A 12,407-nucleotide genomic window follows, 5' to 3' on the forward strand; every position below is an offset into this window, starting at 1 on the left:
AAGGCACCACTTTTGGGGCGCCTGGGTGGCGTAGTCGGTTAAGCGTCCGACTTCAGCCAGGTCACGATCTCGCGGTCCGTGAGTTCGAGCCCCGCGTCAGGCTCTGGGCTGATGGCTCGGAGCCTGGAGCCTGTTTCCGATTCTGTGTCTCCCTCTCTCTCTGCCCCTCCCCCGTTCATGCTCTGTTTCTCTCTGTCCCAAAAATAAATAAAAAACGTTGAAAAAAAAATTTTTTTAAAAAATAAAAAAAAAAAATGAAAGGCACCACTTTTTCCTAGCCTTGAATACAAAAATTACCTCGTGTTTCTCTCTTTTTAATCCTAGCCAAATTACTATGTTTAGAAATTTGTTGGGGGGGGGATCACAAAACTACTCTTTCTGCACCCTCTCCCTTGATTTACCTTGGAGACAGATCTACAGGCAGCTGTGTGAATTTTGTATATTTTAACTTGGGTTTTAAAGCATATGGTTGTTAGGAATTGAAACTAGTGAAAATTTTAATGTCCTCAGCTCATTGTTGGGGAAATATAGCAGAATGGTAAAACATACTTCTGAGATATTCTCTCAATCACCTTGAGAAAGAATACTGAATTGGAAAATCTGTACTTAACCTTCAATTACCTTTAATAGACACGTCTCAATCTCTCAGCTGCCTCACAGGGTTGTAGTTAAGAGTGCACAAGGTGACAAATGCATTCAAAAGCACTTTGTAAATGGTAAAGTGCTACCCAGAGTTTGTTCTTTCCTAGGAACAACAATTCCACTTTCAAGACTTTCATTTTATTGTTCCAGGAAGATGACGCCACTTGATCAAGAGGAAACTGTTTTTCTAATAAAGGTGAGGCAAATCTATGTCTTTTTACTGAATTCTTTTAACTAATGGCACGTTTGTGAGGCAGCTTTTCCACAGATGGGGCGTAGTCTCTAACCATGCAAAGGACAGTAAAAAGTTGGCCAGTCCACCAAGTTACATTACTAGCCTGATCCTCTGATGCGGTTTCCCAACTGGCATGCCTGCTCACTACAGCCATCAATCCCCTTATCTCATGGAATGGCCTGGGCCACTTGGAGCCTTTGAAGTAGGTATTACAGGCCAGTCCCAAACAGCTTTGTTGGTTTGCCCTAAGTATTAAATATTTCCTATGCATAACACACCATGAAAGGCTTGAAAAATATTGTAGTCTAACAAGCATGACTAATTTGAATTCTGTACAAAATTAAATTGGTAATAATAATTGATACTACTTTTAAAGCATTTACCTTGTGCTATTTTTACGTGTGTGGGTGTGCATACGTTTTAAAGTTTATTTAAGTAATCTCTACACCCAACATGGGGCTCAAACTCATGACTCTGAGATCAAGAGCCACATGCTTTTCCTACTGAGCCAGCCAGGCGCCCCAGTGCTTATGTGTGTTTTTAAAACTGTTTTAGTCTTTAAAAAATTCTGCACGAACAGGTTACCTTTTACTGAAGATGAAACCAAGACCAGAACTAAGTATAGCCACCAGTAAATAGTAGTTGAAATTGGAATTCATGTTCCCCTATTCTAAAATCACCTGTGGCAAAAGAAAAATCCCAAACCAATCATCATTTCATATACACAATAATGAATTGGTTTACACTAATGCAGAATCTGTTTTCTCTCCTGTTAACTATGCCTTTTTTACACTATTGGCAGAAATTACCTTGGGCTCTCTGCATATCATATTTTCTAAAAAAGTGGCTAGGAAAATCCTTTCTACAGTGGTCATCTCTGGGGAGACAGAGAAAGGATTGAGGGGTAAAGCTTTATACCTGGTAACTTAATTCTCTTCTAACAGAAAAGAAAAAAAAATGAAACAAGGCAAAATGTTAACATCTGCTTAATTCTAGTGATGGGTATATCAGTGTTTGTTATGTATTATTCTTTGCCTGCTAATGTGTTTGAAATATTTCATAGCTAAAAGTATAAAAATAGAATTCATTACAATTCAGGCAAAAACTCTTCCAAGTTATCATACATATATTTGATTATGAAATAAATTGTTTAATTTCTTTACACCAATAAAAGGAGAATGAATCAAACTGTCACTTCTTTAAACTTGCCAGTCCCATCTCATATTTAACCATTTATGTGTTTGACCAAGTATCAGTATTCTTATAACAACAGTTTCCACACCGTTAATCATTTTGATTCATGCTTTTCAGCCAAAGCCCCTCGCCTGTGTCCTTGCAACATCTTTCACAATTCTGGTAATGGTGGTGAGGATGTTGGGGAAGGCTTCAGAAGACACAATATTGGAGCTAGAGCTGATGTATCAACAGGAGTTTGCCATGCAGACAGTGGCCACTCCGAGCAAATGCATAAACACAGATATAAAATAACTACTAGGATCTTACTGGTTGATAAAGCATTGAAAAATAAGTTAATTTGTAGACCGGAGAGGGTTAAAGAAGAGTACAGAGGTAGCTTGAACTGGTTATGGATGGGCTGGAGGGGTGGCTAAAGGCCAGATCACAAAAGATCGTGTGTGCTAGGAAGTTTGGGATCCATCCTTTAGGTCAGTGGCTACCAGAGGAGTGTGCACTCATCTACTGAGATTTGAAGAAAACATTAGAATTTATTTTTATAATGTTTTGCCCCATCGCTTAATTTTTGTGTTTCATAATACATATTAGTTCATCACTTCGTGTATGTAATTTATAAATCAGTACACATTTATCAGGGCATGTACTCAAATTTCTTTGTGGAGAGGGCTCCATGTTCAAGAAGTCTGAAGATGACGCCTTTGGGCGATGGCAAGTTGACAAATTCTTTCCAATCTATATTACCTTTTTGCTGAACCCTTACTTCTGATCAATATAACTTTGTTACTACGATTAACACCATAGTATTCTAACTCCTTTTCCTGTCTCTACCTTCTTCTGCATTCCTTACAACTTCCTAGGCATAGGAAGATAAAGATTATTCCCTCCCATTCATACATAAGGGCATGTGTTTAATTTAGCACACATAAAAAATAACAGAAATACAGAGGAAATTAAATTCAGGTTGGAAGACAGGTATTGGAGAAAAGTCTTCACAGAGGAGTTTGGATTCTGCCTTTAGGCATTTGAAAAGCCCCAGGATTAAAATCCTTTTTTAAGGGAACTAGTATAAAATTTGCATTTTTAGAAAAATCATTTCCAGAAATCAGGAAAATGGAATGAATGGGAAGAAATCAGCCTGGACGAATCATAGTATACTACTGTAATAACTGCATCACCTCTCTTCTTAAAATTAAGTAGGTCTTACTTTGGTCCTCAATATATAAAACAAATAAAAGCAATAAATGAATTCTTCCTCGCTTGAAGAATCTTAAGAAGGCACAGGAAAAGCAGGGCAGCAAAAAATTTAAAAAAAAAAAAATTAGAGGAAAAGGAGAGAACTCTGGACAGAGTGTGTCAGTAAAGCCAATGAAGATGAGAGTTTCACGGAGCAGTCGATATAATTAAAAGTTTAAAAAAAAAAGAAGGTTAAGAGAAGGACTTAGAAGTGCTCACTTAGATTTGGCAACATTACTGGTGACCCTTTGTCAGTGCATTAGAGCAGTAGTGATCTGGCTACCATAGGTTGAAAAGTCAACAGGACTTAGGAAAATAGGTGTATGTTCCTGTTTACAGGAGCCTTGTTATAGAGGGAAAGCGTGATAGGGTAGTGCAGAGGTGCACACAGACTCAAGAGTTTGTGTGTCTGTTTAAAAATGGAAGTAATGTGAGCATGCTCATCGACTTTAGGCAAGTAATCAGTAGAGGGAGCAATTTAAAACGAACAGGAACTAATTGATGGGGGAAAATCCCAGAGAAGAAAAGAAAGGTTACAAGATACAATTCTAACAGCTTAGGTGGAGGAACCAGCCCTATTTAAAAAACAACACAAAACAATGACTACAAAAGGCCTACCATACAGAGTTGAAACTCCTTAACCTGACATTTTTTTTTTAATGTCTTCAAGATACTTTTTCCACTCCTCTGATATCTGCACTCTCCACCCCTTTACATTTTTCCATGTTATTCGTATTTAAGCGCTATCTTCCTTCCACCCCCACTCTACAACCTAAGTTCAAGGTCCAACTCAAATACCATCTGTCCCGTAAAACTACTTTTGATTTTCTCATAAAAGTCCTTTGTCAGTGGTTTAACTCTCTACATCTATTACCTTAACAGACTACCTCTTTTTGAAGTACGTTTCTTTTTGTCTTTGAGAATCTTGCTTTACCCACTCTTCTACTTCGCATTGTGCCTTGAACTTTGAATCAACTGTATGTCATGGATGGACTATAGACGTGGGTTCGAATTAGACTGGTCTGAAAACCCACCCCACTCTTGAGCCAATGTACCTTCCTTGCCATGACCAGATCCAGCCAGAATAGGACCGGCCTTGTGGAGCTCAGCCAATTCTACTAAATAACTTGCAGTAACAGGCAGTATTCGTGAAAATCCACCTGTACTCCTGTTCCTGGGTAAGCCACACAACTCTAATGGAATCGAACGCCTTCAACAGTTCTCCCAAACTGTCCACCCTTCCCATCTCCTCACGTCAAATAGTAAGACGACCGAAAAGAAGCAGGACTCCTTTCGAAAAACCCTTGCTAAACGCCATTAGGCAAGCGGTAGGCAACAAGAAAGAATCAGCAATTTGGAGGTACACGCTAAGCCGCAAAGACAGGAAAAACACCAATTCTCAAAGGTCCCTCGTTCCTTTCCCCCACGCTACGCACGTCACGCCACGTCACGTCAACGGCGCAACGCAAGCCCGGCCCCGCCCCACCCTGGCCTACTGCCCGCCAGGCCGTGCTGGGAGTTAGACAGCCGGAGGCTGCTCTCACGCACTGGTGGAAGGAGAGGCCGCGCTCCCGGCTCAGCACGGTGTCCCGGGTGCTGCAGCCAACTGCCGAGCAACTTCGGGTCATCTTCTTGCTACGTGGGGCTCCACTTTGGGTGGTCCTACGACAGCATTAATCGTGATAAATTTAGCTCCGCCCGTGGATTCGGCGGCTACGACCTTTATTTGTCGGAAAAGGCGGGCTCTTAAGGTGCAAGACTCCTACTCTTCCTCTTCGTGGGCGCTGCGCTTGACGCCGTGACCAATCACAGGCCACGTCGCGTCGCTGCAGCCAATCGGAAGAGCCTAGAACATTAAGACGAGCATTTGACGGCTCCTCCTCTCTGTTCCAGGGTGCTTAGTGGATTTAGTTGTTTATGGTCTAGTTTTGCTACTGTTTCAACACGCTCCGGTTACATCCGGTGCCATCGTGGTTCTTGTGAGGCAAGGCCTGAGAATGCGAAGCGGGGAGGTAGGAGTAATATTGAGGTGAAACTAGGGGCATGCCGTTAGGTCTCCGGTACGAACTCTTAAAGGGACTGGATATGGGTGGAGGAAGAGATGGGAGGGAGAGCGATAAACGCGATACCCTAGAAATGTTAAAGACAGAATTGGGCCCCCAAATAAATTATCTACTGAAAGGCATATAATTTCCTTGCATTTTATTTGGTAGTTCCCTGATGTGGTGATATTATAGGAGCTGTTGGGATGGTTGGCCTTAGATATGTGACCCCGGAGGAGCATGAATAAGAGTGTTAATACGGGGATACGTCGTTTTTTAATTCAACGAACCTTTTCTACAAGACCGTTTGTCACTGTGGGGCAATTAAGGAAACAAGGTAAGATCCTTGGGGCACCACATGTCTAGTGGGGAATCGTCAATATAATTAGTTAAGAGGGTCAGGACAGAAAGCGCAATGAAATGATTTGGGTTGGGATGTGGCGCATTGTAGATAGTTTTCAAGAAGTGAGAAGGTCTTCAAAAGATGTCTTTGTTAAGCTCTATATGTTTACGGTATGAGATTTCAATTGTCATGGAAGAAACAAAATGGGGCCAAAATAGGGCATAATTTCTGTCTTTGGAGAGACACTTAGCATATTAAGTGGCTTCTTTCTCTCCTGCTTACATTGGAGGCCCATTAAGGAAACCAGAAAAGTTTGTACTTTTCATTCAGTTTTTTCATTTCCTTCTCCTGTAGGCGAGGGTGATTCCAACATTTCCAAGCCAGATTGCGTCTTTTTCCCCTTGCTGTTTTCTTAGTCCAGATTCCAGCCAAAAGGTACTACTTATTGACATCTGCTTTCCATTATAATATGCTTGTATCTTGTTTGAACGAGATTAACAGAGCTTTTGTTTATGTCCCTTTCTTAAAAGTCACGTGGCCTGAGGATAGTCCATGACTTGGGGGAAAATTGAACCATGGGCTGTGTGCTTGCTTGGATGTTAGACGTGCAAAGGGTAGGATCTGGATTAAAATTATCTTCAGTCTGTTAGGCTATTAGAAACTTTCTTAGTACTCAACCAGTTAAGACCCAAATGAGGCTAAGTAGAAATACATAACAGTTTTATCTTTAAGGAAAAAATTGGTTGCCTTGTTTTTTGGTAACAGTTTTGTTGAGATATAACTCCTACACCATACAGTTAGCCCATATAAAGTGTGCATTAAGTTTTAGTATATTCAAGAGTTGTGCAGTCATCACCATGATCAATTTTAGGACATTTTCATCACCACCCCCCCCCCCAAAAAAAAACACATTCTCATTAACAGTCACTCCTTATATCTTCCCTATCCTCTGTTCTTGGAAACCACTATTTTTTTTTGTCTATGTAGATTTGCCTATACAATTTCATATAAATGGAATCAAAAACTAATATATGGCCTTTTGCAAGCAGCTTCTTTCATTTAGATATTTACTTATTTATTTTGAAAGAGAGATTTAGAGCATAAACAGAGGAGAGGTAGAGGGAGGGGAAGAGAGAAAGAATCCCAAGCACATTCCACACTGTCAGCACAGAGCCCAGTGCGGGGAACCCACGAGCTGTGAGATCACGACCAGATCCAAAATCAAGACATTTCTGAGTTACCCAGGCACCCTCAGTACTTCCATTTTTTTTTTTTATTGTCAAAAGATGTTCCATTGTATGTATATACTGCTATGATGATTTTATTTAACCATTTATCAGTTGACCATTTGGGTTGTTTCCATTGTGGGGGATTATTATGAATAATTCTGCTGTGAAAATTAGTGTACAAGTTTGTGTATGGACATATGTTTTCATTTCTTTTGAGTATATACCTCAAGGTGGAATTGCTGGGTCATATGCTAAGTGTTATGTTTAACCTCAAGGAAATACCAAACTGTTTTTCCAAAGTGGCTGGACCATTTTACATTCCCATTAGCAGTGGATGAGGGTCCCATTTTCTCCACGTTCTTGGGTGAAGTGGTATTTCATTGTGGTGGTTGCCTGATTTTTAAGGACTCCAGGTTTGCAGGGAACCTGCTAGAGGATGCTCCTTGCATGTAGAGACCAATGTGTAAGGTGAATTTGTCTTTTCAGTCTCTACCACACAAATAGATACATGTGTTTCAGCTGTAATATACATGTCCCTGAAAAATACCTCATGTTCAGCAAAATTATGCATGTGAAAGTAGTGCTTGTAGGAAAAAGAAAAAGCATTGAGTACTCAAAATCTGTGCAATTGGATAAGCTCTAAAATAGTAATCAGTACCTGGAAAGTACTCCTGTGCCCTCCTCTCACCCCTTAAGGGTAACTTAAATGGACACTACCATAGGGTATATTAAAAGAGCAAGCCTGGTGGGTGCTAGACATTACAGATAGGAAGTGGAGCTCTGAGCTCATAAGCTGCTAAATGGTATAGAGGGCAGGTGGGAGTAGCTGGGGAGGGAAGCCCCAGGTGCAGGCTCTCATTTTTCATTTTCTTTTTTTTGTTGTTATGTTTATCTTTGAGAGAGAGGGACAGAGCATGAGTGGGGGAGGGACAGATGGAGGGGGACACACAGAATCCGAAGCAGGCTCCAGGCTCTGAGCTGTCAGCACAGAGCCTAACGTGGGCCTCGAACCCACGAACCGTGAGATCATGACCTAAGCTGAAGTCAGACACTTAACCAACTGAGCCACCCAGGTGCCCCAATCTCATTTTTCATTTTCTTAAGTTAGAGTTGAAAGTACCCCTGCTGCCAGTTCAGCATCAGAGTTCAGAGGGAAGGGTTTTTTATTTTAATTTTCTTTTAAGTGGATTCCAGATATTGTGGCTGCCCAAGGATAGATGAAACCGTGGCTCTCACATTATTCTGAAAGCATTCTTGTAATTATTAATTACAAATGAGTTACTGAAAACTGCTATGCTGCAAAACAGATGTACTTAAATGTAAACTGGTTAAATGAAAACTCACTTTATGGAAGCCACAAGGGGTCTAGGTTTTCTTAATGTACTCCTGGATAGGGAAATAGGTAATTCCTCATAAAAGCATACTTTTTTTTTTTAGTTGTAGTTATGTATCTTTATGTTCGTTTATAACTTGTGCATTTTTGTTGCTGTTTTTTACTGTTTTACTAGTGACATTGAGGTTCTCAGTTTAATCCTTTGATTATCTTTGCTTCTTCCAATAACTTCATATCCAGTGATTAAACCTTTTCACTGCTGTTCACATAATGAACCGTTGTGATTATTGAATACGTTAATGAGGATATGTAAACTGTATTAAAGATATTGGGAAAATGCATGGACTGTAGTGCATTGTAATATAAAAGAAAATATCTCTTTTTAGGAATTACATTCTTGGAGATGTTGGAAAAAGATTCCTGGGACTTCAAAGATAATCACTCAAATATACAGGGGAGGTAGTATATCTTTCTTTAAATGTATTAAGTGTTCCCAGAACAATAGTAGTGAGTTGGAAATGGCGGGTTATGTAAGTAAAGATTTACGAAGACTTTGGTGAAATCTAATTTCCTGTTACAGAATTTTATTAATTTGGTCACTTGGAGAAAAAATAACAACTAATGCTTCTTGAATGACTACGTGCCAGGCATTGTGCTAAGCATTGTATAGACACACAAGTTTATTTTATAAACAAATGTATTTCTCACAACAACCCTAGGAAAGCAAATAGACTTTTTGCCTTCTAGGACTGGTATCTTCCTTGTTGAACACCTACTCTTTTGTCAGATTCTTATTTCTACTAGAACCTTTATTTATTGTCCTGTTGTATTAAAATGTATTTCTGGTAACTGACTTACATTCTTGCTGAATTTTTCACCATTTCATTTCAGAAAGCCTTTAGGTTTTGAAATTATTGGTGACCAACTTAAAAACTGTTCCCGAATCTGACCCTTTCCTAAAACTTCAGACCTTTCCAGCTAATTCATAAGTTGTACATTTTGCTTTTTGAATATGGATTGTGACTCTCTGTATGAATTATTTATTGCTATGTAAAAGTTATTCAAAACTTAGTAGTTTACAACAACACTTATCTTACAGTGGGAGGAGGGCAAAGCAGAGAGACATCATCTTCTGGGCTCTCACTTGGCAAGCCTTGGTTTCTTGATGGCTGTTGGCTGAAGACTTAAGTGCTTCACCATGAGAACCTCTCCATAGGCTGCCTGAGAACTCTCACAACATGACAACTGTCTTTCCCCAGAGGGAATGATCCAAGAGAGAAATGCCAAGTTAACATGTAAGCCGACACATATGAGGGTGTGAATACCAAGAGGTGGGAGATCATTGGGGACCATCTTGGAGGTTTACTATCACCCTTTACTCTTTTTTTGTTTTTTTTTTTAAACTGCTTCAATTTATTGAATCAAGAGATTTAACATTAGACCCTCTGGTCAGATAATGAGAAGTATGAGAGCATATGTATTCAAATAAGTGCTCTCTTTTCTAAGATGCACGGTTTCTTGCCCATGAATATATCAATTCCATAAGTGATGCCACTCCTATTGGAAATTTTCTAGAGAATATATAAGAAAGCTTATTTTATAGATAGAGAATATTGGACTTTCATCATATATGTTTTTTTCTTGGACCCATTTCTCCTCTCCCAACTCCTCCTTAGGTGCAGGTGGTTAGAGAAGCTGGAAGTAGACTATAGATAGAAATTGAGTACCCCTATCCCTGGTATTTTGCTTGGGGTGCAGACTGACTTGGAATGGTTGAAATTTCTGTTTAGAGTTTTCTAAGGAATGCAATCCAATTACTTAAAGGCACTTATACATATATTTGACATAGGATGGAATAAAGGTATAAATACACAGCAGCAGCTTTAGAGCGATTTGTCCTTTTCCTCAAAAGCTTGATATTTATCCAGTTTGGTGAGTATATTTCCTTTTCTTTCTGTTGCTCCCCCCTCCCACCACGGTCTTTTATCTCTCTTGATGTGCAAAATACAGACTTTGCCAAGCCCCTAATTGAGGCATTCTGAGCAGAATGCCCCTAATTGGTAGAATTCTAATTTGTGCCTGAGATTTGTAATCTTTTGAGTCTTCTTTTCCCTTAATTGCTGCTTAAAAGTTCTTTGTTAGCAGTGACAACTCTTTTCCTTTAAAGCTTAAGTGCTTCTGGTTATTTTGGAGACCTTGTGTAATAACAAAAAGCATTACGTAAAAAACAAGATACAACCAGTTTTGGGATGTGTTTGTATTAGGTATGGTTACCCTTTCCATGTCAAGCTTAATATTAAGACATTTCTAAGTTAGCATAAGGTAATCTGTGCAAAGTAGTTAAATGATACACTTGAGATTATCTTTGGTATGATTTTTCCAATGGGAAGTAAAATTGGAGGTGTTACCGGTTCATGAAAATCAAAATTTATAGAAATGTGTATATATTATGTGTTCTTTAAAAAGGGCTAAACAATGAAAAACTTATGACTAAAGCTCAAGTTGAAAATAGGAAGAAAATATAAATGTCCAATGATTAAACTTTTTCCACTGCTGTTCACATCATGATCTGTTGTGATTAATGTATGTGGATGAGGACATAATGGAAAAAGAAAATCCTAGTGGGAGAAAAAAATTATAGATATGATGTAATTTTTTCGTATATTGATTTACTTGTAAATGTGTTCCTGTTTTAGGAATGAAATTGAAGGGTGTTTTTGTCAGATTTATCTGATAAAGAATTTGAACATTTATATAGTAAGGTAAGTAGTTTATAAATTTGCTAGTTTTGACAAAAGAACGGACAATCAGATTTGAGCAAAAAATTGATATTTGAGCATAATGTGGACATTGTACTCAATTAAATTTTTTTCCTTATTTTTTCATTTTTCAAAGATAACAAGAATATGATTTCAAAGATAATTTTCTGAATCAATAGATTTGATGCAGGATAGGCAATTGGGTGGCTGGGGTCAGGACTTTTAACCTTGATGATTATCTTTTCTCAAAAATAATGGTGTCATTCAGCCTCTGAGATTCTTAGAGATCATATATTCCAGGGTTTAAATTTGCTGAACTTTTGTATGTCCTATAAATGACTCTTTGATATGCCACTGAATGACCATCCTATAAGTTAATCTTTATTCAAGAACAGTAGATAAGTAGGTGGTTAGAAGCTGGGAATCTCAAATTTAATACCAGATTAATCTGTCACTAATTAGGCATGTTGTCTTGGGGTGTTTCAAATTTGAGGAATATAAAGAGGAAAAATTCTTGCAAATACTCAGTATTGATTTAAGTTTATTTTCTATTTCATAAATTTCTACAAACATAAAAGTTGATATAAATTTTGTTGACGGGCCTTAATCAAAAGATTTACAAAATAAGTGCATTCAAAGACAAAACTAAAACATTAATGGGATGGATGCTACTGTTACACAGGAGAAAACATGGTACTGGCTGGTGTGGAATAAGTTGTAAATACATACAGTCTTGTGCTTTGTGATGATTATAAAGCTTTACAATCAGGACAACAGTAGAGTTGTCCAGAACTTTATTCTTTTGCAGACCTCAAAATTGTTGAAATGAGGGAAGGGGCCTAAGTTCTCAAAAGGATGTCTTTGGACTGTCTGCAAATGCTAATTTGAAGAATTCTGTATTACATTGTCTCCAAACATTTTTCCATCTCCAGTGGGAATTCACTCTGGAACTAACATTCCTTTGAGAAAATCTTCAGTTTCTATTTTGATCTATGGTTAAGTTTGGCTAGTAGTTAACTAAATTGGATTAAAAGTTGATTATTTTGTGAACTAATACAAGTTTTTCTTTTTAGATACAGGTGGTCCTTACTTTGCACCGTTCCATTATACATGAAGATCAGTTTTCACAGTTTAGTTAAATAACACTAATCCTCCTACAACACAGTTGTAATTTCAGTTACAATAGTAACTGAATTGTTGCATAAGTTTTGTTGCTAGCTCTTTATTCCACAACTGATTATGCATTATAAAAGATGTGCATCATGGTCAGTAACCAGTTACATCACATCTTTCAAAGTCTCTTGGTGATTGATCACTAAACATCTATTAGTTCATGGAGTAAAGCACGTAGTTGTATTGCTTACTTGTTTCCCAGTAATAAACCCATGCAACATTGT

General features: G+C 38.3%; 1 protein-coding gene and 1 long non-coding RNA gene across 3 annotated transcripts in view; one reads left to right on the plus strand and one right to left on the minus strand.

Annotated features, from left to right (window-relative positions):
- Positions 1-5,064, minus strand: part of THAP9 (THAP domain containing 9) — a 22,482-nt gene extending 17,418 nt beyond the window's left edge. Inside the window, exon 1 of one of the 2 annotated variants that reach the window (XM_025922403.2) lies at positions 4,853-5,064. In XM_025922403.2, the coding sequence (XP_025778188.1) occupies positions 4,853-4,932 (80 nt within the window). In that variant the 5' untranslated portion in view covers positions 4,933-5,064. The remainder of the gene's footprint in view (positions 1-4,852) is intronic. The other variant, XM_086704738.1, reaches the window with a different exon arrangement.
- LOC112859036 (uncharacterized) lies at positions 5,062-12,077 on the plus strand. The gene is made up of 4 exons (XR_015250370.1): positions 5,062-5,316; positions 5,518-5,683; positions 6,044-6,124; positions 9,351-12,077. It is a non-coding gene; the product is annotated as an uncharacterized LOC112859036 (long non-coding RNA).
- Positions 12,078-12,407: the final 330 nt, after the last annotated feature.

Source organism: Puma concolor, chromosome B1, assembly GCF_028749965.1.
Source record: "Puma concolor isolate L17-30 chromosome B1, mPumCon1.1.hap2, whole genome shotgun sequence".
Classification (NCBI taxonomy): Eukaryota; Metazoa; Chordata; class Mammalia; order Carnivora; family Felidae; genus Puma; species Puma concolor.